Source organism: Carcharhinus amblyrhynchos, chromosome 24 (assembly GCF_965287045.1).
Source record: "Carcharhinus amblyrhynchos chromosome 24, sCarAmb.v2.hapA, whole genome shotgun sequence".
Classification (NCBI taxonomy): domain Eukaryota; kingdom Metazoa; phylum Chordata; class Chondrichthyes; order Carcharhiniformes; family Carcharhinidae; genus Carcharhinus; species Carcharhinus amblyrhynchos.
In genome coordinates, this window is record NC_137347.1 from 38,783,711 (window position 1) to 38,810,009 (window position 26,299).

Sequence of the window (26,299 nt, forward strand, 5' to 3'; positions counted from 1 at the left end):
GCTTGATCTCCAATAACACAACCATCTTTCTCTGTGCCAGGTATTAGCAGAAGAAAAATGGTTGCGTTGTTGGAGGTCAAACATCTCGTGTCTCCAACCCGTAGCTTTCCCCGATTCCCAATGACTTCAATTTTGCCAGGGCTTCTTGATGGTACGCAGTCAAATGCTGTCATGATATCAGAAGGGCAGTCATTCTCACCTCCACTAGCATTCACTCTTTGGCCCATGTTTGAATTAAGACTGTAAAAAGGTCAAGGGCCAAGTGAGCCTGACAGAACCCAAACAGAAAAAAAAACAGTGCCTAATGAAGTCAATAATCCTCAAACATTTACTGCTAATTGAAGCTCTGAAGAGTTGCTGCATACAATGCTACCATTATGTCACTTGCGCTTTAAAAAAAAAGTTCAGTGTTTAAAGCTGAGAAGCTCCTGTTATAACAAGCATTTACTATAGCATTGCTGCTTGGCCTATGATACTACAATCAATGTATCACAGGTTCAAATATAGTGCATGTAGTAAGAGAAAGGGGGAGAGAGCGTGTACGAGAGAGTGCAAGGATTAAGGAGTTGAGTTGAAGGTGTGTTTGGCATGAGAATATATTAATTTCACTAGACACAGACAAGAATATTACCAATGCTCTCACTGCACTGATTGGAGATTTGGCTGGGTGCCAAATTCTCCAACTGCTCTGCAGTGGAAAGGTAGTATGCATAGCTGGTAAGATTGCACCCAAGACCTTTCTTCTACTCCTGAAGTTATTTATCTACATCCTCAAAAACAATCGGCACTAAATGTAACATTATTTCTAAAATAACATATACCAAATTGCAATTAAAATGCTCCCAAAAATATTCACATTGCATAAAATCAGATGCAAGTTCAAGAATGAGAGTATCCTCTACATTTAAATTCACTGGACTGAAACGTTTTGCACTGAGTGCCCAATTTGCTGTCTTCAACAGTGTTAGCCTTGGCTCAATTGCGATCACTCTTTCAGAAGTTTATGGGTAGAAGTTCCACCCCAAAAACCTGAGCACATTCTCGAAACGGAAACTCAGGAACAACTGATGCCGCCATAGGGCCCCCCTAACATCCCCCCACCCCCCTCAGCTGAATGTAAAACATCTAATGACACTATGTTCTTCCAGTATCCTTGCCCTTATACAATATTACAGGATATTATCTATCACACTGCTAGTCAGCATTTCGTCAAATGCTGATGACAGTGTTAGCACAAATCGGGATTTGAAGCCACTGGCCAACAGGGCTGATGAGGTCAGGTATCACTGCCTGTCTGAGACATTTCATGTATAGCCAGCTGCCTTAATCATAGCGAGAGTGGGGACACATACCTGAACTAACTGCTCTGTATGCTGATGAAGTTCCTCCAGAATAGGCAGGGTCTGCTCAGGCATACAATGCTCTAAGATCCGTTGGATAACACGACAGCCATATGGATGAGTCGACAGGGCAAACACCTATTGAATGAAAGCAAACAGCTCAACAACAGGTTTCAATCGAAGTGGAGTGGAGAATTTTTAAAGCATCACGCAAAGTAAACTATTGATATTAATCTTGTGCAATGGATGAAAATCTATCCAGAAAGACCATAAATATTCAACACTGATCAAACCGTTAAGTAATTCCAATGGGTTTTCTCAACTGCTCACCCCAATCCACTCCACGTGCTGAATATTCTCTTTGAAGAACAAATACCAATTTACCTAGATGGCACGTTGAAACTGGCTCTGCTATTTTATACTATTAACAGTCTCTAATATAACTGAGATCACATCTCAGTCACCTCTTGCCCCAATTCCTCCAGTTTTTGTTGATGATTGCTGCCTCTGGCACTGGGGACCAATGAGGCTCTTCCCCAGGTCATCTCCAAAGCTCAAGGGCTCACATTTCTTCAAAGACCACATTTGGACCACACATTGTTTGCGACCTATTAACAGTTCACTCATCTATTTTACTAGTATCTAATTCTATATTGTCTCAACTAATCTTGTAATTTAAAATATAAAGCTATGGTGGCATTGAATATTATAATAAAACCCCTCATTCATGATTTCTTATAACTAACGTACTATAATTCCTCCAATAAGTTATATATAAATATCACTCGATGTGCACTGCGACGCATAAAGATGCCAATTCAGAATAAAAACCTCATTAGCAGAGTGTGGTGACAATGCACAATTTTATCAAGTTCATTACGGATAGCATCATTACTCTGGGTTTATACAAGAAGTCCCTTGTTTTCGGACATTATGAAATCAGTGTCTCAAAGCTTATGAACGGTTGGCAAACAAAACATAGCTATTCTGAGCATGCATCATTTGAATTTGTACCTAATTATTTGTTTTTGCATTGCATGATAAGTGACAACATCTAATTTGAAACCTTTCCATGCACACTATCGCTGGTTAGAAAATGGAAGCTGAGTTCCACTGATGTTACGCTTGGTAAAACCAGTCTGTAACTGAGCCAGCCTGGATGATTTGATTCCTGATGTGTGCTGACTGGCCACTGCTGTGCTGGGAGTAAAGGTTTTACGCCTTAGCTTCATCACCCGAGGGTTCTTGTACCCAACTGCCAGTGTTGGATGAGGACAGTATCAGGCTCACCTGTGATCCTCCCCAAAGCTGAACAGAAAAAAGTCTCTTCACACGCAAAGATTTTCACAGTGCCTTAATTCGAATCACAGAATCCCTACAATGCAGGAGTCATTCAGCCCATCGAGTCTGCACCGACCTCAATCCCACACGTCTCTATTCCCATTTACCCTAGCTAGTCCCCCGACACTACAGGGCAATTTAACATGGCCAATCCACCAAACCCACACATATTTGGACTATGGGAGGAAACCGAAGCACTGGCAGGAAACCCACGCAGACACTGGGAGAATGTGCAAACTCCACACAGACAGTGACCCAAGCTGGGAATTGAATCTGGGGTCCCTGGCCTTGTGAGGCACAGTGCTAAACACTGTGCTACCCCTAACGATGACATGAAATTGCAGTGTTAATGGAAGCCTACTTGCAACACTAATAAATAAACTGTAACTTTAAAAAGAATGGCTGCTAGACTGATGTGCCAGCAGCACCATAACCAACAAGAATTAGTGTGAGAGGGGGATAAAATTAGCTACAAAGTGCAAAAATCAGCCAGCCTCATCAGGTCATACCTGTCCTTGGAAAGCATCAATAATAAATTGCAGAGATTGTGGCTGCACACATTCAATGCACTTCTGTACCACATGGTTTCCATTCTGATCTTTGACACATTTCAGGACATGCCCATCAAGTTCCTTCACCATTTCATTCTGTATACAATAGGGGAGATATAGAAAGCAACATTGATAAAAGTTAGGCTTTAAGCTGGAAACATTCTCTGCTGAATTCAGTCAATGACTTATTATCACACAGTCCCAGAAATTATACATGTATTCTTCCCTCAGTTTTTGAGCTATTTTATAGATATTTTACCCATTCAAATCCTGGATTGGAGCTTGCCTTCAATAATTGATTATTTTAAACTCAAAATTAGCTCCCTCTATCAATATATGAAGCAAACAGGGTTGTGAAATATGTATAATGCAGGTGAATGAAAATTTTAATTATGTATAGACAGGAACATACTGCGATCAATATTTCCAAATATTAAATACAACATTCTCACGCCTCCCCCCAAAGCTGGCAGTGTCAAAGGAAACAATCAGGTGGAAGGAGGAGAAATTCAATGTTAAAAAACAGAACAGATTGTTCTGGGGCTATATTTTTGCTATTCCACAGAATAAAGTACAGGCTGAGGACAGATAAATGTGAATGCTGGTTAATTGTCAAATAGATTAAAAAGTAGTTAGAATGTGGCTTAGTTGGTAGCATTCTTGCCTTCAAGTCAAAAGCTTATGGGTTAAGCCCCTCTCCAGGACCAGAACATAAAAAAAAATCTAGGCTGACACTGAAGTTCAGAACTCAGGGCATACTGCAATATCAGAGATCAGCTGAGATTTTAAACAGAGGCTCCTCAGGTGGATGCAGATGGTTACCCCTGGTGTCCTGACCAATACTTATCCATCAATCAGCAACACAAAAATAGATGACTGTTTTGTGAGCTTGCTGTTCCTCCTACAATACACCCAATGAAGTATTTTTAAATGTAGTCGCTGTGGCGAAGTGCTTTTGGCTGTCTGGTGGTTGAAGAAAGACAATACACGAAAGCAAGTCCTTCTTTTCTGAATGAAGGCTCAGATGAAATTAATGATAAAATTACATAAAGAAGGAGGCATGATAGAATCTTAAATCTTCAAGGCTCATTTAAAAATAGACAATTGTATAATAAATTCAAATTGCAATTTGAAAAATGTTCACTGCATTGCATTCTCATCTGTACTGGGAGGGTCAGATTACTGAGGCTTGTGGAATTGGTAACGGTACAGTGGCTGTGTACACACAGGTCAAGAATTCCAGCTTTCAAGAGTTAAGAGGAAGAATCAAAGTATAAAATGGCCAGAAGTAAGACCTTTTGCCAGTCCATATGACGCAAATACAAAAGCGATTTATCCCAGGCATTGTGAAGTATAAACATACTTTGGTACTAAAAGCCCAGAGCAAAAAAGGATTACAAGGAAAACCTGTCGGAGCCGAGTGATCTGAAATATGGAATTACTATACTGGCAGCTGTGATTTCGGTTGCCAAGCCTTGTACTCTAGAATTCACTGCCTAAGTCTTTCCACACCTTTTTTTCCTTCTTTTAGGCACTTTAAGCCTCCCTTTTTGACCAAGCTTTTGGTCACCTGTCCTAATTCACTCCTGTGAAGTGCTCTGGGGCACTGCACCACATTAAAGACACTATATAAATGAAAGCTGTTGCAGCACTGAGAGAAGCCAAATTCTTGCACCCAGCATGGGAAGCAAAGTGGATAACCAGGAATTACAAAGAATGGAGGTTAACATTCTCAACACAACCTTAGGGAATGCACGAGATCATCACATTGAACTGAAAAGATTACTTACAAATAATAACAGCTCAGAAATATGTTTACATTCTGCACAGATAATACTGATCTCATTCTTACTTTTTAAAAAAAGGCTTACTGCTGACTCATATGCCTACTGGGCAAGTAAAGGACAAACAACTACAAGAGCTAGTGAGGCAGTAACTTCTGCAAAACAGCTGCTCAGAAGGGGGGAAAGTTTAGCTACTGTGTTCAGACTCAAGGGAGCTGGACAATGAGATTAAAGAATGCTGTATGTAGACAATCAAGACTGTGCTTACATAGATATACATTGGATTCAAATGAATGCAGCAACACGCAGGAGAAACTCTCCAACTCAATGCCAATTAAGGATGTGAAGGCTTTGGAAAGCGTGCAGAGTTGACAGATTGGTTCCAGGGGTGAAGGATTATAGTTACATGGGATTGTTCTCCTTAAAGCAGGTGTGGAAAATCACCAAAGTTTTAAATAGAATAAATAAAGAGCAACCATTTCCGATGGTTGAAGGGTTGATAACCAGGGAGCGCAGGCATTAAGGTGCTTGGTAAAAGAGGCAGAACGACATGAAGAAAATTTTTTTAAATGCAATAAGTGGTTAGATTTGGAATGCACAGCCTCAGAATAAGGGATAAGATTCAACAGTAGCCTTCAAATGGAAATTGGGTAAGTTTTTGAAACAAGAATGCTTGCGGAAGAAGAGTGGGACTAATTGGATTGCGCTTCAATTCACACTTGATGGGCCAAATGGCCTCCTTCTGCGCTGTAGCATTCTACAATTACAAGAAACGCAACACTTAGCACAGACAAATTAAAAGGGAGAGAATCAGCAGTGGCCCAAGGTGACGGGTGCTATGAGGAAATAGGGGCAATAGTGAGGCAGGCCACTCAAGAATAAGGTTATGGGGATTCGAGACAGATTAAGTTTCTGGGATACTGCTCCCTCTGATTTCCTGCTTGAATTACAGAGTGGAGATACCCGAACAGAAAATATTTTGATAGCTGATATGAAACGAACATATTAATCTCACTAACTAGTGAGTGTTTGAATTACAAAATTAATTAATCGGTTTAGTAAACTGTACTTTGGTCCTCCAGAGATTGAACCCCCTGTGTGACTTTTCACCCCGACAAATTAATGGTCCTGTAATATGCACAAAACATATACTTGAATCAAGCAACAAATTCAATCTTACAATGATCTGTTGGTCTGGGGGAATAGATTCCAGAGCCTTCTGTATCACACGACAGCCATACATCTGCAGCGCCAAAGAGAGAACGTGCCCACGGATACGCTGAGCTAAGGCCAGCTTCTGATCCAAGCTTCCAAACTAGAGAAAAGGGAGCACACAAAGTTTTACAAGAACAAATTTAGCCATGACTATCAACATCATGCTAACACTTAGTTAGAGCTACAGAGTTTAACAGAGCACAAATAGACCATTCTAGTGCATCACACAAGCCTCCTTCCACCATATTTCATCTCATCCCACCTCGCTTCTCCTTCCATTCCTTCTCTGTAAAGGCACCATTTAGTAAGCAAGTTCCATCATCTTACTGTTCTCAGGGTGAGAGGTTCTGCCTGACTTCTTGAAATCTTCCTCAGAAGATGGAGTGAAGCACTCCCAAGTGTGATTTTCTTTTTTTAAGCAGCTTGTGCTTCAGGCCAATGAGCCAATCACTGAGAAAACTCATTACTGATAATTTTTTTTGTTTAAATGGTTAGACTTGCCATGCACTCATGATAACCATTCATTAACTAAGACACAAAGATCGGCAAAATCCCGAGTTCCACTTCTAATCAGTGATGAGTTGCTGATTTTTGTCACAGGGTCTTTCTCAGAAGGAATGTTACAACCTTTCCTCCCAAAAACCCAAACTGGGGGAGGAAAGAAAAACAGATCCCGTTGATCACAGGGCAGCTTTCCTGCTGGTGACTATCTTTAGTAAGGAATCTCTCAACACCAGGTTCAAGACCAACAGGTTTCTTTCGTAGTAAACGCCACTAGTTTTCGGAGCGCTGCTCCTTCGTCGGGCAAGTGGGGAGTTCTGATCACAAACAGGGCATATAAAGACACACAGTTTACAGAATACTGATCAGAATACGAGTCTTTACAGCTAATCAAGTCTTAAAGGTGCAGCCCATGTGAGTGGAGATAGCATTAAGCATATGTTAAAGAGATGTGTATTGTCTCCAGACAGGACAGTAAGTGAGATGTTGCAAGCCCAGGCAAGTCATGAGGGTTACAGACAGTGTGACATGAACCCAAGATCCCAACTGAGGCTGTCCTCGTGTGTGGAACTTGGCTATCAGTCTCTGCTCAGCGACTCTATGCTGTCGTGTGTTGTGAAGACTGCCTTGGAGAACGTTTACCCAAAGATCAGAAGCCAAATGCCTGTGACCGCTGAAGTGGTCATCAACAGGAAGGGAACAATCTTGCCTGGGGATTGTTGGGCGGTGTTCATTCATCTCTTGTCGTAGCACCTGCATGATCTCCCCAATGTAGCATGCCTTGGGACATCCTTTCCTGCAGCATATCGGGTAGACAACATTGGCCGAGTTACAACAGCGTGTGTGGTGTACCTGGTGGATGGTGTTCTCACGTGAGATGATGGCATCCGTGTCGATGATCCTGCATGTCTTGCAGAGGTGCTGTGGCAGGGTTGTGTGGTGTTGTGGTCACTGTTCTCCTGAAGGCTGGGTAGTTTACTGCGGACAATGGTCTGTTTGAGGTTGTGTGGTTGTTTGAAGGCAAGAAGTGGGGTGTCGGGATGGCCTTGGCGAGATGTTTGTCTTCATCAATGACATGTTGAAGACTCCGGAGAAGATGTCGTAGCTTTTCCGCTCTGGGGGAGTACTGGAAGCGAAGGGTACTCTGTCCACCATGCCCCGTGTTTCCCTTCTGAGGAGATCGGTGCCATTTATCGCAGTGGCGCGTCGGAACTGTCGATCGATGAGTCAAGCACCATTTCCTGTTCTTATGAGGGCATCTTTCAGCGTCTGGAGAAGTCTGTTGAGATTCTCCTCATCTGAGCAGATCCTGTGTATACAGAGGGCTTGTCGGTAGGGAATGGCTTCTTTAACATATTTAGGGTGGAAACTGGAGAAGAGGAGCATCCTGAGGCTATCTATGGGCTTGCGGTACAGTGAAGTGCTGAGGTGATGTCCTTAATGGTGATGTGTCCTTAATAATCACATGGTGACTATCTTTACACAGATAGGATCCAAGTTGGATTGGGGTAAAAAATATCCCACAAAACAAGAAAACGAAAGGAGAAAAAACAGGCAAGAAAATGGAGGTGGGTAGGAGAGCACTGACATGCTACATCATATATTCTAAAGATCGGAGTTCCCAATACGTTCATTTGATGTGTCAGAGGGGGCATCCAATGCACCAAATCTAGGATATATTTTGTTTACTTAGTTGTTAATTAGCACAGCAAACTCAAGCCATGATCCCACCTCTTGCTTTGTTTCTGTCGCACATGGCCTGCCTGCTTTTGACAAAATGTTACCACTTGAGTGTAAGGAAATTTGTTACTTACCTCAAAGAATTTCTGAATTACATAGTTTCCGAAAACATCCACCATCAGTTGATAGGCTGCCTGTAGGATTTCATTAAAAACCAGCTGTCTTTCAGCAGGGGTAGCTCGTTCCAATTTAAGCTGAATAAACCTGCGGGTAACATGTATTTTAAGGCATGTACAATGGTAGTAATAAAAAAACACCTTTTTGCTCAAGTATTATTTTCAAGTTGTGGCATGAAAGGCTCAGACCAGCCAGACTATACTGAACTGTTGTTTCAGAAGCTAGTAGTCATCTGAAGCACGGAAATCAGGTACACCCGAGGCACCTCCAACATGCCTCCTCTCTAGCAACTGCTAGATATAGCTCTTTCCTGCAATCCTGGTTCTGCCAACTTATAGTAGTCCAAATCTGAAAGTGAAGTCGCTCCACAAAAAGACATCTCAGAAATATCTCCCCAGTTCAGCAACAGTAAACATCTAAGTAGATGTAGGCCCTGCTGAACCTATCCTCACCCCAGGAATATATGTATCAAGTGGGTAACAGCAGTTTCAGTACGTGGCTGCATAAATTTTATAGTGAAAGCAGGAAATTCCGTGTATTCAGGCAAATTTAATGTTCTGTCACAAATAACTACTTGCTTTGCAGATGAGAAGATCTCCTGCCAGTGTGCCACATTCTGTTAATATATGCTGTTTGCATCATGAATTTTAACCACTTCCCTCCTTGTTTCTCTCTATATGAGCCTACCTCATCATTCTGAACGAGTTACAAACTCAGCAGCTGCTATGGTATTTAAGATACTGGCTCCATCTCTTCTTACAGTGCTGGGTGAGCTGGGAAATGCGGTTCAACAGCAAATGTTTTGTTAGGTGGCTACGTGCTTTGCTGCAGGTGCCTCAATGTCTTGGCAAAATTTCACTTTGCTCAAAGGCTTTGGGGCAGCGTCATGACTGTTTTGCCCTGTTTGCTTATTTGCAGCAGGTTGCACCCCACAAATCACAGAATCCTTACTGTGCAGAAAGAGGTCATTTGGCCCTTCGAGACTGCTCGACCAAAAGCCCACCCAGGCCCTATTCCCGCAGCCCCACACATTTACCCTGCCAATCCTCTGACATTAGGTCAATTTAACAGATATGATAAAGATTCTGCACTTTCCTACCAAAACGAATCAAACTTTCACAGACCGGATCAAAGCTGCCAAATAAATATTTAAGTTTTCCATATTTTGCTGGACATCTCAATTTAAACGTTTTCATTTAACAATCAGTTTTACACACATTGATTAGTTTAAACTATTACAGTATGAATTTTCATAGAAGTTAACCTGGGATATAAAAAGAAAACTCGAGAAGGTAGTAATAGCCACGGTCCGAACAATCTTGAAACAAATACTTAAAAGTCCAATCACAAAGGTCAAAGAAAATAAAGACAGAAAAAACGTCCAAACAAAGAAAAACATCCAAAATGTGCCTCCCCCCAAAACTATCTGTTCTGAGATGGATACACCTGTTTTAAAAAGTTTCCTCCCCACCTCTCCTCATGTGCTAATCCTTGCTGGGGTCCAAGTGTAAGGAGTCCTCAGATATCTTGGGCAAATAAGCAAGCCGTGTGTTTGAGCTCAGTAAGCATTAGCAGTTTGCTGGACATTTTGGGAGGTGATGCAAGGTCTAACTCCAATCCTATTCTCAGCCAACATCTACAAACGTTCACCCAAACAAGAAACATTGCGCAACCAGGATGTATGGGAATCTCAGCTGATTCTGCTCTACCCTAATCCTGTGACCAACTGCAGTGCCCAACTTGTTTCCTGGGCTAATATCATGGGACTAGGAATCAAAACTGACCGCTAGTGATTTGTGTGCCCAAGCTCAACAATCTCAACTTAACCAAGTCAATGGCAAGTCGACATTTAATCCTAATGCATCACCTCTGCACTGACAGAATAGATGAATCAACTAAGTTCCCCTACTTAAAGTTCTTATCTATATTTGTGTTTTCATCACACCTTGAACCGTGTTGATCCTGAGAGAATTCCATGATGTGGCCGGCTATTTCACGCAGCTGAAGGTTTGGATATCGATTGTTACGGAAGTCTTCTAGTAATCTGCTGCGCCCGGACGGCATCACATCTGACATGCTATACCGCAGACGGGATGGTGGAAACAACTGACTGCTGGAACTGAAGAGACTGGAGGCACTGTTGACACTGCGGTACTTGGCTTCAGCACCCGGGGCAGCAGATATAAATCTTCCACTTCCATTTGTCAGCCCACCTGTCATTATAAATGCATCAGAGGGTTTCAATTACCTGAACTATTCAATGAGGACATTGAAAATGCACATTTGTTTTAATATTTGTTCAAAAAGGTAACAAAATAAAACTATTTTCAAAGAGCTTGTACATTCCTCTGTGCAGCTGGATTTTTAAACAGGTGATTTTCCATTTGAAGATGCAGCTAACCTCAGTAATTTAATTTACAGATAAGTATGACAAACACTTAATTTGTGTGCAATATTAGCAGCAGATGTATTTCATCCCAATCAAGGGGATTTAATGCAATTTGATGCTAACACTGTGACTGACACATACACAGATACAAGGCTAAAATAATCAGGTGCATTCTTGGCTCAGCACACAATGAGTACAGAAATGAATCTCATAAACGAGTAGTGTGTAACAACTCTCAGTGAGGGCAAGTGTGTCATCATCGCCAAGGCACTGCAACCTCAAAACCATTAAAAATTTTCCAACCACAAACTATGCATTAATGAGCTCCAACTTGATATCTGTTAAAAAGCTTTCCCTCAATAGTCAAGAGATTCAAATTATGTTCAACAACTTCAAAAACCACACTGTAATATTTCAGACATTTTACGTTGTTTCAAGATGGGGGATGGCACAGTGCCACAATGGTTAGCACTGCTGCCTCACATTGCCAGAGACCCAGGTTTGATTTCCAGCTTGGGTCACCGACTGCGTAGAGCTTGCACATTCTCCCCACATCTGCATGGGTTTCCTCCGGATGCTCCTGTTTCTTCCCACGGTCTGAAAGACGTGCTGGTTAGGTGCACTGACCCGAACAGGCGCCAGAGTGTGGCGACTCAGGGAATTTCACAGTAACTTCATTGCAGTGTTAACGTAAGCCTTACTCGTGACTAATAAATAAACTTTAACTTAAAAAGACGGGTTTGATGCCTAGCATAACTAGAGATTTGTGACAGATAAAAAAATCTCTGTAATAAGAAGAGTTACCCACCCCTCTTACCCAGGTTAAGGCTCGATGATGATCCATGTGACGATAATGACGGCGGCGGTGTTAGCGAGTGGCTGGGACCCTGGTTCGGAAGAGGCATCCCTACCGGGCCAGGGGAGCTTGAGAACCCCAGCCCATTGTAAAAGTTGTGGCCAATGGGAGCAAGGCTGCTGGTCGTTCGTTTGTAGAGGTCAGAGCTACTAGTGAGGGAGTCTCTCCGCGAGCCGCTGCTGGTGTTCGAGCTTCCAACTTAAAAACAAAATTTTAATGTTTACTTCTGACCATCTACAATAATCAAACTTGCATACAAATACGCAGACCTTCCCAAGCTTTTGGAATAAGAATCAACTCATTTTCATTTGATAACATTTTAATACATGTCAGCTATTGGATGCATAAACTGCTTCTTTCCTTTGATCCAAAGTCTCAATCAATTTCCTATGGGCCGCTCTGCACTGGGAATTAAATATTGCTTCAGTATCAGAGACTGTAGAGCAGGACACTTCATTACCTACCAATAACGGTTCTTGTACACTCTGAAGTAACAAACCGCACACACTTTTGTGAAGCAAAAATGACACATTCTCTGTAATTATTCTAACACTGCTGCAACACAATTTCTGTCATTAGGATTTCAGTGGACCATAAAGAAGGGTGTGCCAAATTTCCATGCCGTACCTACTCTAAATGGTGCAAGACACTCAGTAGTTACAGATATTAATTTTCCCAAATTATCTTGCGCCCAGAGAGGATATTTTTGAACAAACACTCTGCAGAAACACACATGCTTTAGTTATCACACAAGGTATACGTTGGGGTAAACTGATGAGTATTAGCTTGAGTGTGATTTTTCTGGAAGCGTAGGTATTATGCATCCTCGTGGCATGACTGAAGTATCACGTTGCAACCAGCTAGGCATATATCATTACCTTTTATTTCTTCAGTGCATTAAAATCAAAAGTCAGATTCTTGTCTGGTATAGTACTTTTAAGACGTTTAGCAGAGCAAAAAAAAAATGAAGCTTTTGGCTCCCAAGTACATTTGCAGAGCACAATTAGTCTTTAAACAATGTCTTGGGAATGTCAGCCAACTAAAATGTGAAGACATGCCTGGCACAAAAACGTGATGATTCAGTTCAAAACAGCTCATTCAGTGTTTCACCATTAATGTGGTGCAGCCAGCATTGCAATCCTACAATTACAAATGTACCTGCTGATCCAAATCCTCCAAGTGCAGATCCAAGTGTAGCCCCAAGTGAACTAGTGCTTCCAAAGCCCAGGGAAGTGCTGCCAGGCTGGCCAGACCCCTGAGAGAACAGCGAGTTGCTTTGTGAAGTGCTCGACAGGGAATTGTTACCATAGAATGAGTTGGAAGCCAAGCTATTGGTGGGCTGCTGCTGCGGCTGCTGCTGTGGCTGCTGGCTACCCATTGGACGAAAGGAGCCATTTGCTGTCCCTGCAAGGCCACTGGCTGTACCGTTTGCTGATGCTGCTGCAGCGGCAACTGTTGGAACAGAAAACAAAACGCACTGAGGTGCCAGCTATCCCACATGCAGAATTATGAATAAGATAAGAGTGGAAAGATCGCCAACTTTGTCAAGGTTATCTACATCTTTAAAGACATTGCTGTGCGGGCAGGTGAGACCAGGCCTCACTCAACATCAAGCTACAACCTCCCTTTGAAACTACTTATGGGTATGATTACGTCACATCAATGACACCCACGTGATCAACTCCGCTCCCATAAGGTCCAGGGGAAATCGGCGGTTGTAAACATTGTTCAGCAAAATAACACACAAGGTACTACAGCATGTATTGTGTTGCAAAAACACAACATGCACGTAAGTATACAAAGTATATAAAAAGATATTCAAGAATCCTTCAATGATTTTATGGTTAGTTGGGACATCTTAACCAGTTGATTTTTATAATAATCTGGCATTCATTATTCCAGATATACACAAACCTGCCCCACTAAAAAACAGGAGGGGAAAAAGCAGCAAGTTTGACAATTTGGGGTGAGTTTGCCCAGTTTCTAATGGATGTGCACTCAAAGAATAAAACTTTCCTCAATTTGACAGCACAGGATAGTCTGAGACAGGCTAAGTGACAGGAAACCATGGCGGTGAATCTTTTGAACTGCAGGAAGGTGCACAGTGGTGTTCCCCAGGGACCACTGATTTTCCTTGATCTATATTAATGTACAGGGTGCAAATTCTGAAATTTGTGGATGAGACAAATAATGAACTAAGAGGAAGATTGTGATAAATTTCAAGAGCTGGTGGAATGGGCAGGCATGTGACACATGCAATTTAATGCAAGGAAGTGTGAAGTGATAAGTTCTAGTGGGCAAAACAAGAGGCAATGCAGACTAAAGGGCGCAATTCTAAATGGGGATACAGGATCAGAAACACCTGGGGCTTTATGGGCACAGACAAAGTGGCAGGGCAGGTTGAAAAAGTGGTTAAAACCCACAACTTTAAAATTATAAGCACACAGTACAAAAGCAAGGAAGTTATGATAGAAGTTTATAAGACACTAATTTGACCACAATTGGAATAGTGTGTCCAATTCTGGATGACATTTTGGGAAGGTTGAGAAGGCATTAGACAGAGTGCAGAAAATATTTATGAAAATTATTCAGGCAGGAGGGGTTGGCTATTTGGATTGTTGGGGGCTGTTGCAGAAACTGACAGTTGTTCTCAGAGAACAGGAGGTTGAGAGGAGATTTGTTCAAAGTCTTGAGGGGCTGAGGCAAAACGGATAGGGAGAACTGTTCCTATTGACAGAAGGATAAAGAGCCATGAGAATATCAATACAAGGTGATTGGCAAAAGGACTAGAGACGATAGGAGGAAAATCTCTATGTACTGAGTCGCTATAATCTGGAATGCTGTGTTTAAGACAGACTCGTGGCTTTCAAAAGAAATTGGATAAACACCTAAAAGAAAGAAAACTGCAGAGCTTTGAGGAGAGGGTTGGGGACCGGGACTAGCAAACTAGATGTTGTAGAAAGTCAGCACAAACTTGCCAAGTTGAATTGCCTCCTTCTGCAATGTAGCCATTTTAAGATTTTACTTGTAGAAGTATCACGGTAAAAGAAATCTAATACAAAGACAGCTAACAAAATATTTGTGGAAAGGAAGCAGCTATTGCAGGTTTATCAGACTCATCTAAAATGATGCACTGATCTACCAAGGTTCTGTTTTTAAACGGGCAGCAAAAATAATAGGCTTAAAAAGTATTTTCCTCCCCTTTTTGGAGCAGATAAACCTTACCTGCCTGCGCTGCAGATGGGCTTATGATCACAGGTGCTGGAGCAACAAGTCTTACAGGGGCTCCGAGACCATTGCGAGCTCCAGTATTCACGACTAGGGCACCAGTCTGATCATAATAAGCAGCTGGAGCTAGGACTTGATAACCTGAAACAAAAAAAAAGTGCTCTATGTATACTTATTTGTATATAATACTACATATTGACCGAAGTACTCACAAAGAAATGCCCAAGCGGAAATACGGTAATGTGAAACAGCCTGGCATTTAGAAGTTGTAAGCAACACTTTACAGTTCAGCATTCATTTAAGGTCTACTTATCTTCAGTATCTCAGCTGGTAAATTTAAAGTGCAGAGTATGACAACCGTACATACCAGAAACATCACGGGATCAATCCCATGCTGTGGTAAATTGTTGATATTTTCTAAGCTTGTGGCAAAGGGACTGCAACAAGGGGAACAATTTAGAAAGTTCCCCTCTTGGAAGTCTGTGGTCAAACTGACAATCACTAGCCTTCTTACAAAAGGAATCATTATGACTGGAGGGGTGGAAAAGGAAGGTTAACTGAGGCCAATCTTGAACTATTTGACTCCAAGCTGAACTTCGCCCCCACCCCCTGCACTTCTCTTTCCACTTCCCAGCATGATTCACCTCCAGCTACCTCTTGTCAAAGCCCTGTCCGTGTGGTCATCGTTTCCAGATCAAATTACAAGCATTCTAACGCTCTCCTTGCCAAGCTCCAATATGTCATATTAATCTGAAACGTGGCTGCCACTATCCTCATTGATTCCTAGTGGCTCCAAAACCTCAAAACTTCCGATTCCTAGTGCTTTTTTTTGTTCTGTGGCCCTGTCTCTGCTTATTCCTTTTAGCTCCTCACTCTCCCACACAACTCCCCATTTCACTAATGCTGGTCTTTGGGGGAACCCTCGCCCTCTACCAATGTGCCTTCAGCAAGTTGGCCCCATTCTCCAGAATTTCTCACCTCCCTCCCCGTTTCTATGATCTGTTTTTACAACCACTTCTTTGATCAAGCTACATTTTTTTGCCCAATGCTTCACTACACTTCAGTGAAATGCTGGCTGAAATTTTACGAAGTTACATGCACTACATGCTTGCAAGCTCTTCCAATAAGCCTGAAGATCACCCCTCCCACAAATCTACATCAGGACAGGAATGCTGACTACAATATGATAATTTTGGAATATGCAACAGGCCTGTCGCAAAAACATGCCGCTCCTGTGAACCTGTAATGTGTTGCGCTTTAAGCAAATTAGCATTTAGACACACGGTGCTATTCAAAACATCAAACTGATAACAATGTCTGGCTCAGATTATTTTGAGTACGAGTAAAGTTTTCATAACTGGAAAACATCCTCAGTGAGGGCAAGTATGTCAACATTGCCAGACAATTTCAATAGACGAACATAACTGCTTTCCTTTAAGGACAAAGAAAATTACATCACAGGAACAAGCCCTTCAGCCCTCCAAGCCTGCACCGACCATGCTGCCCGACTAACTAAAACCTTCTACCTTCTGAAAAGGACAAAAAAATGCTTTGGGTGTTATATGAAAACTGTCTTTAAATGCATGATTAATCACTGTTAGTATCTTACTTTGTGCTCCCAAGTAGCCTGTACTGAACTGGTTAATTTCAACCAAAGTTTCTGTGCCTCTAAAGCTGCAAATTACGATTACATTTCTTTTTTTGACCTTGCGTTTCAACAGTGACAGCAAATTCACCAATAACAGAAATAGTTTATACAACAACCTAACAGTGAGCACTTGAAATTCATTCCGAGGCAATACTGCAATCAGGTTTACAAGGCCTTCCCAAATTGCAGCATACCAGTTTAAAATTTAGTCTGTTTTCTTTAAGTTACTTTTATGATAGACGTCTACCGTTAAAGGCATTCTGTTCCAAGCTAGATTGGTTATAGTTTTATGCGTTCACTGCAAAATTTTGCTCCACAACATTCCTCACTGTTCCCATCGGGAATCCTTCAGAAAGTGTGAAACTCAGATCAATTGCATTCCAGAATGCAGCATTTTGAACTTTAGAAAGTTCAGCAATTAACTGGTTTGTAATGCGACAAGTAGCTTTCAAACCACTCACCATCACCCACCCCTCCCCAATCCCTGCACCCGTATGCAGCAGGTGGAATCAATATTTTACCTGGCATTCCAGTGGCCAATCCTTGGCTAAAGGCGAGGGCAGAGTTTACAGCAGCAGCTGCTACCAGACTGTCCGCTTGTTGTCCCTGTTGGCTCTGATTTGGGGTCAAAGGTCGCTGACTGGCTCCAGCACGCAAAACCTGGGGCACAATACACAGAAATATTGATACTGAAGTACGGCGCATTGTTGAACAGTGTGCTTTCGCTGTAGTCACAAACAGGAGGATACTGTTAAACAGTTATGTTATGGACGATTTCTCTGGACGGAAAGTAGTGTTACCTCACGGCATAATTATTAAATTGAGAAAGAAGGGTGGTGAACTTATCTTGTTAACTGTTTCTCTTACCTTCATTCCTTAACTGTGCTGATTCATCACTGAAATATTATTGCATAATTGCCAAGCAACTTCTGGGCTTCATCCTACTGAATATTATTATTCACACACATGCCTTGACAGTGAAGTTCTTGTGAGGGGATGGTGGGGGAAGGACATCACAACCCAGCCACGTTGCACCCTCTCCTGTCCGTCCACAGCTGAGGTATTGGAATCAGGACCTTGCAGTTCCTAACACAGAACTCAAGTCCCACAATAGCAACCATGAACTCACTGACTTTTCTGCTCTGGCTCAGCAATATACCAGACAAACAAAGGTGGAGCATCAGGAAATCAACATTAGATTACTGAAATAATCCATCATTCTGGCTGACCACAGAAGAGGTGAACACTGCTATAGGCAAGCAAGTTAAAGATGCAACCCAAGGATAGATCAGCTACTCAAAATTATACTGTGGTTAAAAAAAGGCGGCATGGATAAGTTGGACTGAAGAGCCTGTTTTCATGCTGTAAACCACTGTGACTCTATGACCCACTTAACATCTGAGCACCTTACATGATTAGTTTTACCTGCAACAATAGAGAGACTGGCTTACAAAACTGAAATTCTCATTAGCAAACACTGTTCTTAATGAGGATGTCATCATTGCCAAACTGACTTTTTAAAATGATCAGGAATATTTAATTAACACTTAGGGAGTGAGTTTACACCGCCTGAATTCTCAGGGAGTGGGGGGGAATCTCTCCAGAGGGAATGATGGTACTCAGCAATAGGATCAGATCTGATGGGCTTGCTGGTAAACCAAAAGGAGACTGAGGCCCATCCGGAAGGTTGGGGGCAGAGGGTTTGCTCCTTGGACAGTGCCCAAGTGGCAGAGGCTGAGTAAACAGGTCTCTCTGTTCTAACCATGTGCAATGGCGCCCTCAGCTGGCTTTTGGGTCATTAAGCTCTGCCCACTGCCTACAGGCAGAAATCTGATCTCAGCACTTTTTCACGCACTGAATGCATAAGACACCAGATTTGGACTTACTGAAAAAACAGAGCCGAAACTCTCCAGTTTCATGCTCATTCTGAACTTAATAAAGTTTTCATAAGATTGCCCCCCCCCCCCACTTAATTCCAATTGTGGAATTAAGAACAGTCGGAATTAAATTCAACTATACAATCTACAACTGAATAAACTATGACTAACATGAATTGACAGTAACTAATAATGGCATTCCTTGACATGAATTTATTGACGGCACTTTTAAATAAACATGCATTTTACAATTGCTTCACATTCAACCTGTGCGATCCATGAAACATATTTTGAAGTGGGCAAAATCCATGCCTGTGTCCCAAACCAAAACATATTAGCTCAGATTCCTGGTTCAGTGTTAATTCACTCCTGTACCAAGTTATAAACAGCAAATTACTTACCTGCTGCTGCCCTTGCTGTGCCTGTGATGCAGCTTGCTGATTTGCCGAGTTGTTAGCAGCTGCTGCTGCAGCTTGCTGCTGGAAGAGATTTGCTGGATAAACACCCCATGGAACACCGTAATACTGAGGTGGAACCACTGCAGGGCCTAACACAGTAAAATTCAGGGATTAATAAAAAACACACTTTGCAATATTTACATTATTAATGCATGAAACTTATCTTGGCAAAAACATATCACAACAAGGCTTCCATTATATTAGATATTCCAATAATGTATTTATTGTCTAATGGACTTGCCATTTTTTTTGCAGTACAGTGTAGCACAAGAAGTCATCATATTTTATAATCCTAATTTTTTTCCCTGTAGGTTAGTAAAATTATATATGTTGGCTATGATTTAATAAAGTCTGGAGCTTTACTTTTGCAGAAAGAAAAAAAGGCACAATTAAGTATGGCTGGTTATAGTAGATATTCCTTAATGAAACCAAGAAAGGTTCAGGTACATCAGTTAAAATTAAACCTGGGTCAGGATGACGTAACAGTATGCTTGTCAATTAAACAAAAACGAGATTACACAGGCACACTTCAAAACACAGCTGAACGAGACCTCCTTCAAGGTGAATTCATCTCACCTATGCCATCCAGGGCCGGCCGCTTGCCTACACAGGGAGGATGGAAAGAAAAGTTGCTTTGACAATTAAGTCAACGACTTGTGTATCTCTTTGCTTCCAGATACATTAAAATTGACAAAGTAAAACCCAAACCTAAGTTACATACGACCCACTGAACACGTTGCAGTTACAGTATACATCTTTTAATACATTAGGGGGCATTGAAAGTGGGCTTGAAATGAACGACGGAATAAAGATGCCTTTTAAAAAAAAAACACTCAATCTAGTATCAACACAAATCAATTAAGCGTATTAAAAACTGATCACTGATTGCACCCAAGAAGCATACACTTCACTTAACTACAAATTCACAACCCCCTCCCCCAAGAATAGCTTTGATAAGTTACATTAAAAAATGGCAACAACAGGAATTGAGTTGGGGGTTCATAAGCAACAAGTCTGGCTCAGGTTGTTTTGAGTACAATATTGAAACTCTCAGTACTGAACATGGTTCTCAGTGAGGGCAAGTGTGTCACCATTACCAGATTGAGATGCTAAACCTTTTGCCATATGAATAGAATGTTTTTCTTTGACAGCGGTCTAGTTCTTAACTTCAGCAAATAGTTTTGTACCACTTGGCAAGTGTGCTTTTGCTTCTTGCATTTGAAACTTGTTGGAATTGGACTAGATTAGGTTCAACAGATTGTCTCAAACTCTATCAGTTTTACAGCTGGAAAGGACACTAAATACTGCTCATTGAATAAGATTTGTCACAAGGATGTGAGAAATGCCAACCAGCATCCAGTCACAACAAAGGGAAAAGCCTTAAAACATGCCCTGCAATGCTGCTATTTTATAATTATTTTCAAGGCCACTTCATTCTTGAAAGGCTGAAATATTGGGTCAGAGTTTCATTGTGTTTGGAAAACACTCAAGAACTTTGCTGAAATGAAATGATGCACACTGTGTAAGGCACATCTTAAAGATGTTCTCCATCATAAGAGGCTCAATTTAATTGGATTTTTAGAAAAATTAAATAGATCGAGTAATTTTCATACAAATTGCTACAACTCTCAGGTTCATGGACTCCACTTTAACAGCATAGGTATATGAATTTGGGTCAGGACAACATAAATTTGCTTGAAAAATCTACATGCTGAGTGAATGGTGGCACTTCATAAACGCTTAAATATCATTCAAACAATATGAAACAATAACCATTAAACAAATCACAATTGTCATTTTTTGTGTATGGGTTTTTAAAAAAAATCAGTGGTATGAAGGACTTGAAAATGTGCCCACCGAAGACGAATTATCCCTTCAATTTATTTTCTCTTTTGGCAGTTACAGCAGCTTCTTATAAACACCAGAGTGTAATTTTCTCCCTTCTGACCCCACACTTGAGGAAAATCTTTGGCAGCCAATGACCTTATCACACGCAACATGAGCTAGAATTGAAATAATGCTTATTACGACAACAAAAGCATCCAATGAAAGGAGCTCTTTCACTGACCTTGGGACATAACTTCCTTTGGCGACAACATTCAAACAAGAGTCCAACACAATTATATTAACCGAAAATGATGAGTGTGAACATGAGCAGCAAGTCTTTGAAGAGATCAGTAAATGAGAACTTGTGTTGCAGCCTCTCTGAACATTTCAACTTTTAGCATTATGTCTAGTTGCTGAATTTACAAAATATTGTGAACAGACCATATCAAAACCATTCCTAATCACAAACCATCATCTATTCAGAGGTTGCTCAATACCTGCAAAATGCAGCAGTCTTCTCAATAATCTAACTTTAAAGTGTGGTACACGATTGCTTCAGAACCATCTTGTGGGCTACTGTGTCAAATGGTACTTTTACAAATATTACAAGGCTGCACACTCATCTCATGCTATGCGTATCATGAAGAGATTCTAATCTTGGATTTCTCTGCTTGTTTTTGTTACAAACCTACATACCATAAGGTGGCACAATGGTTAGCACTGCTGCCTCACAGCGCCAGAGACCCAGATTCGATTCCTGAGTTGCTGTATATGTGGTGTTTGCACATTTTCCTCGTGTGTGCGTGAGTTTCCTCCGGGTGCTATGATTTCCCCCCCACAGTCCAAAGATATGCGGGTTAGGCGGATTGGCCTTGCTAAATTGCCCCTTAGTGTCAGGAGTACTAAATACATGGGGTTAAGGGTGGGATTGTGGTCGGTGCCTCTTTCTGCGCTGTAGGACTCTTATGATTTGTGCCCCAGGGGTCGGTGCTGGGGCCTCAGCTTTTTACCATTTATATAGATGATCTGGAGGAGGGAACCGAGTGTAGAGTGTCGAAATTTGCTGATGACACCAAGATTGGGGGAACGGCAAATTGTGCGGAGGGTGTGGAGAGTCTGCAGAAGGATCTAGATAGGCTGGGCGAATGGGCCAGGAAATGGCAAATGGAATTTAATGTTGGCAAGTGTGAGGTGGTCCACTTTGGTAGGAAGAATGGTAGGAAGGACTATTACTTACGAGGCGAAAAACTGCAGCAGGCGACGGTGCAGAGGGACCTCGGGGTCCTTGTGCATGAGTCGCAAAAACCCAGCTTGCAGGTGCAGCAGGTGGTCAGGAAGGCGAATGGGATGCTGGCCTTCATAGCGAAGGGGATTGAATATAAAAGTAGGGAGGTCTTGCTGCAGCTGTATAGGGCATTGGTGAGGCCGCAACTGGAGTACTGTGTGCATTTTTGGGCGCCGCACCTGCGCAAAGATATTTTGGCCTTGGAGGGAGTGCAGAGGAGGTTTACTAGGCTGATACCGGAGTTGAAGGGGTTGAGCTATGAGGAGAGGCTGAATAAACTGGGCTTGTACTCGTTAGAGTTTAGACGAATGAGAGGAGATCTCATTGAGACGTATAAGATGATGAATGGGATGGATAGGATAGAGGTGGAAAGACTCTTCCCGCTCAAAAAAGACAATAGGACTAGGGGGCACAGCCTCAAGATAAAAGGGGGGTGGTTTAGAACGGAGTTGAGGAGGAACTTCTTCACTCAAAGGGTGGTGAATCTCTGGAATTCTCTGCCCGTTGAAGTGGTGGAGGCTGCCTCGCTAAATATTTTTAAGACGCGGGTTGATGGGTTTTTGATAGGAGAGGGGATTAAGGGTTATGGGGAGAGGGCGGGAAAGTGGAACTGAGCAGCGACAGATCAGCCATGATCTTATTGAATGGCGGGGCAGGCTCGAAGGGCTGGATGGCCTACTCCTGCTCCTATTTCTTATGTTCTTATGATCTTATTATTCTACATAAGATAAAATACACGCATTCAGAATGATAAAAATTGCATTCCCAAACTCCAGTCTTTAAAAAAAAACACTTTGGGTGTTTTGGGGTTGCATAACCTTCTACTCCCAGCCTGTCACAAGCCTCCTTTTGGCTGAAGCAAAGAAATTGCCAAATGAAAATAGTGCACACACCATCTAGTCTGTTTTCCACTGCCCTGACAGTCCACACAAGGGATTTGTTCAGTAATCAAGGCAGCCTAACTCTTGTCAATTCAATCCATCTTATACCCAGACACGGGTAGAGGAAAACTCAGTGCTGGAAAAGGAAGGGAACAATAGGCCCAAAGTCACTTGTTCCTCCCAGGCATGCTATATATGGGCTGTCTCAAATTACTCAAGTTGTTCCACAAAACGTTTTTAAAAAATCTAATCTAATCTGCTTTTTGAACGACTGTGCTTTCAACTCCCTCTCCATTTCCTAAGGAAGCCCGTTCCATGGATTTATTACTTGGATCAATGTTTCTCCAGCTAAGTTTTGAATTTACGCCCCTTTGATGCTCAAGAACAGGCTGAGAGATCCAAAAGTGCCATCATTTGCAGGCAATTGCCAATGGACCCAGTCCCACGAAGTTACATGAAACCTCAATCTTCACTACACTACACATTAATTGAGATAAAATTTAAGTCCAGAATGAAAAACACCCATTCAGCTCGAGCAGCTTTCTCCATCCACAATAATTCATCATTGTAATGTGGAACTTCTCCTTTCCCTTACCCCCACTACGTCAAGATTCACTAAATTTCTGTCTTTACCTTCTACCGGGGATGCCGAGAAGGAAAGAAATGATCAAGTAGTGTTAAGTGTCTTCATACAGATCATTGCATTTTACCTGCTAGAGTTGCAGCTGCAGCAAGCCCTGCAGTGTAGGGGTCTGTACCTGGAGGAGCAGCACTAATGATGTATGGATTAGGAACAAAGGTTGCTGGAGCAAGGCCTGCTGAAAACATACCTGTGCAACATATAAAAAACCTACATAAAGTATTTGGAATGACAGTTACAATCGTCACTGTTCAAGCACAAACCAGAAACATACATTGGTAGCTTTGTAAATTAACTGCAATTACAAATCAATAGTATGCACACAGTTAGATGTCACTGTTTGTTTCCAACAAAATTATTTCTGCAATTATGGCACTCAAACTTACTATGTGTTGCAAGGAAAAAAATCAGATTCTCTTCCCAATAGGAAGGTGATTTGAGCTAGCACTAATAATTCATTGTTACTTGAAAACTCAGGGTCAACTACTTCACAGGTGCACACAATATAACAAAACGCATGCATGCGCACGTACTCACAGATGCACACATGTACGCACACATGTACACACACACACACACGTATTGCTTGCAAGATTCCAAGCAACTAAGAAACGTAACCATAAACTAGTTAGAATTTGAAATAAAGGAGGACAACAAACTTCCTGCTGCTTCAGTTGATAAGTACACCAAGTGACGTCTTGCCATGACAGACTAAAGAGCCACCCTATACAACTAGCTTGCAAACACTGATAAGGCTTTCTCTCACTGCCCCACCCAACCCTCAGACAGTTGCATGGTGCTCAGATCATTAAATACATTAAATGTCCTCATCACTGAGCAGTTTCCGACTCAGGGCCCAGACCTTTACAATGAATGCGATGCTCCCATTTACAACAAAAAGAATCATACAATCATATCAATGCAAAGCTTAAGTGGTACCACACTGGTATATTTTGTGTCTCTAAATCGAGTAAAAAGATTTTTTATTCTGTCTATAAGCAAACAGCCACTGCACATGTAAATCATCAGTGCAGCAATACAAGTATTCTCCTGTTAGCCCCAAATTCTTCAGTCATTAAGCAGTATAGAAATTGAATATTTAATCTCGCAGCAAAGCACTGCAGTGTTATTGGTGCCTTTTGACTGCCCAGCAGAGCTGGACAGTGATAAAATGATAACTTTAGGGACTTTAACACATCTAATAAAGGAAGGCGTTACAGCTTAACTGCTGAAAATTCCTCAAGGGGAAACGTGCAGTTTTCAAACTGAAGCAGCACATTGTGTCTCAGAAACCATTTACCCCTTCCAACCAGTTACCAAACTGTAATTAAACATAATTTAATTCTAATATCCAGTTTGTTCAAGCATGATTAGAACATTAAGGACTTGAGTAGCAGTTGGAAAGCTCATGTTACAAGTTAATTTTGAAATCCTTTAACAATGTACTGACCTAGTCAAGCAAACTCATTTAACTTAAATGGCTATCTTGAGCCTCCATGCCCATGCTTAATACCCTTTAACATCTCTATAGATACCCAATGGTTCTAGAAGGCAATGAAGCACATAAATAGGACCATTAAGCCTAGATCTCAATTATATTGGGTTCTTGCCCAAGTAACACAGATGTCATCCTTGCCATCAGTAAGTACTTCCTCCACCCAACACATTAGATAGCCACCTAATTACAAATAATTGCTACCAAGGTTAACTTCTCCTGAATATTTTGGATTTCATGTTTATTTGTGTCAAATCTTCAGCTCATTTGCTCCACATTTTAGTAAAGCCAAATACTGAGATTGCACAAATACCTGAATGACCAGATAAGCTCCCATCTGATACTTAGGTGGGTACATGATAGATACACGAACTGGTTTGATAACACGACACCCTTGGAAATGACTTACCTATGTGTGGCTGTTGGGCAGCTGCGAGGGCATATTGCTGCTGTTGTGCAGCTGTCAGCTGCTGAACTGTCAATGCATTTTGTCTCTGGAATAACTAAACAAAACAAAGAGGAGTGTTATAACACATGGGATGCTGGTCCATTTACTGTGCTCACAGCCCGACTGCATTATATTCCTATTCCACTAGCAAGCTCTGCTGTCGCTTCCTCATTTCCATTTATTTCAAAACCATTAGTTCTCAACACAAATTTCCAAGGGAAACCTAGTGGTTTCATCCAGCAGGGAACAATTTTCAGGGTTACTCGTCCCTTCAGAATGAAGGAACTGTGAAAGTATTTTTTTAAAAATGCGCTCTTGGGACAGCTATCATGACACACATATAAACATTATTCACCATATTCAGAGCAAGGATACAGCAGTTAACAACACACAGAAAGAATAACGCTGTTTCCCAGTAGCAATCATTTGGGTGGGATTTTCTGACCCCTCCAGCCAGCGGGACCTTCCAGTCCTGCCGAAGTCAACGGACTTTTGAATGGCTCGCTGCATCACCACGGTGAGACTGGAAAATCCCAGCCATCAGGTGACCAAGAGGGGCACTGAGAGGGGGAGGAAATTCAACCCTAAAAGTGCAAGGCAGTGAATTTCCTTTGTAATACTGTAATACACTGCTGGGTATGTAGCCCTCCCAGCCCAGTGGGAGTATGAAGCACACCC

The 26,299-nt window shown here is 41.8% G+C and overlaps 1 protein-coding gene and 3 non-coding genes across 9 annotated transcripts in view; all 4 read right to left on the reverse strand.

Annotated features, from left to right (window-relative positions):
• Positions 1 to 26,299, reverse strand: part of pum1 (pumilio RNA-binding family member 1) — a 149,203-nt gene that overhangs the window by 13,922 nt on the left and 108,982 nt on the right. For 4 of the 6 annotated variants that reach the window (XM_080211293.1, XM_080211291.1, XM_080211294.1 and 1 more), the window contains 12 exons: positions 25,583 to 25,676; positions 23,749 to 23,868; positions 18,989 to 19,134; positions 17,232 to 17,370; positions 15,060 to 15,203; positions 12,993 to 13,286; positions 11,787 to 12,032; positions 10,535 to 10,802; positions 8,547 to 8,676; positions 6,197 to 6,331; positions 3,191 to 3,328; positions 1,353 to 1,478 (listed from right to left, as the gene is read on the reverse strand). In XM_080211293.1, coding sequence (XP_080067419.1) covers positions 1,353 to 1,478; positions 3,191 to 3,328; positions 6,197 to 6,331; positions 8,547 to 8,676; positions 10,535 to 10,802; positions 11,787 to 12,032; positions 12,993 to 13,286; positions 15,060 to 15,203; positions 17,232 to 17,370; positions 18,989 to 19,134; positions 23,749 to 23,868; positions 25,583 to 25,676 — 1,980 coding nt within the window. The remainder of the gene's footprint in view (positions 1 to 1,352; positions 1,479 to 3,190; positions 3,329 to 6,196; positions 6,332 to 8,546; positions 8,677 to 10,534; positions 10,803 to 11,786; positions 12,033 to 12,992; positions 13,287 to 15,059; positions 15,204 to 17,231; positions 17,371 to 18,988; positions 19,135 to 23,748; positions 23,869 to 25,582; positions 25,677 to 26,299) is intronic. The other 2 variants (XM_080211296.1, XM_080211295.1) reach the window with 1 other exon arrangement.
• Positions 11,152 to 11,245, reverse strand: LOC145358075 (small nucleolar RNA SNORD103/SNORD85). Its single transcript, XR_013889442.1, has one exon. It is a non-coding gene; the product is annotated as a small nucleolar RNA SNORD103/SNORD85 (small nucleolar RNA).
• Positions 16,379 to 16,464, reverse strand: LOC145358074 (small nucleolar RNA SNORD103/SNORD85). The gene has a single exon (XR_013889441.1). It is a non-coding gene; the product is annotated as a small nucleolar RNA SNORD103/SNORD85 (small nucleolar RNA).
• Positions 20,059 to 20,146, reverse strand: LOC145358073 (small nucleolar RNA SNORD103/SNORD85). Its single transcript, XR_013889440.1, has one exon. It is a non-coding gene; the product is annotated as a small nucleolar RNA SNORD103/SNORD85 (small nucleolar RNA).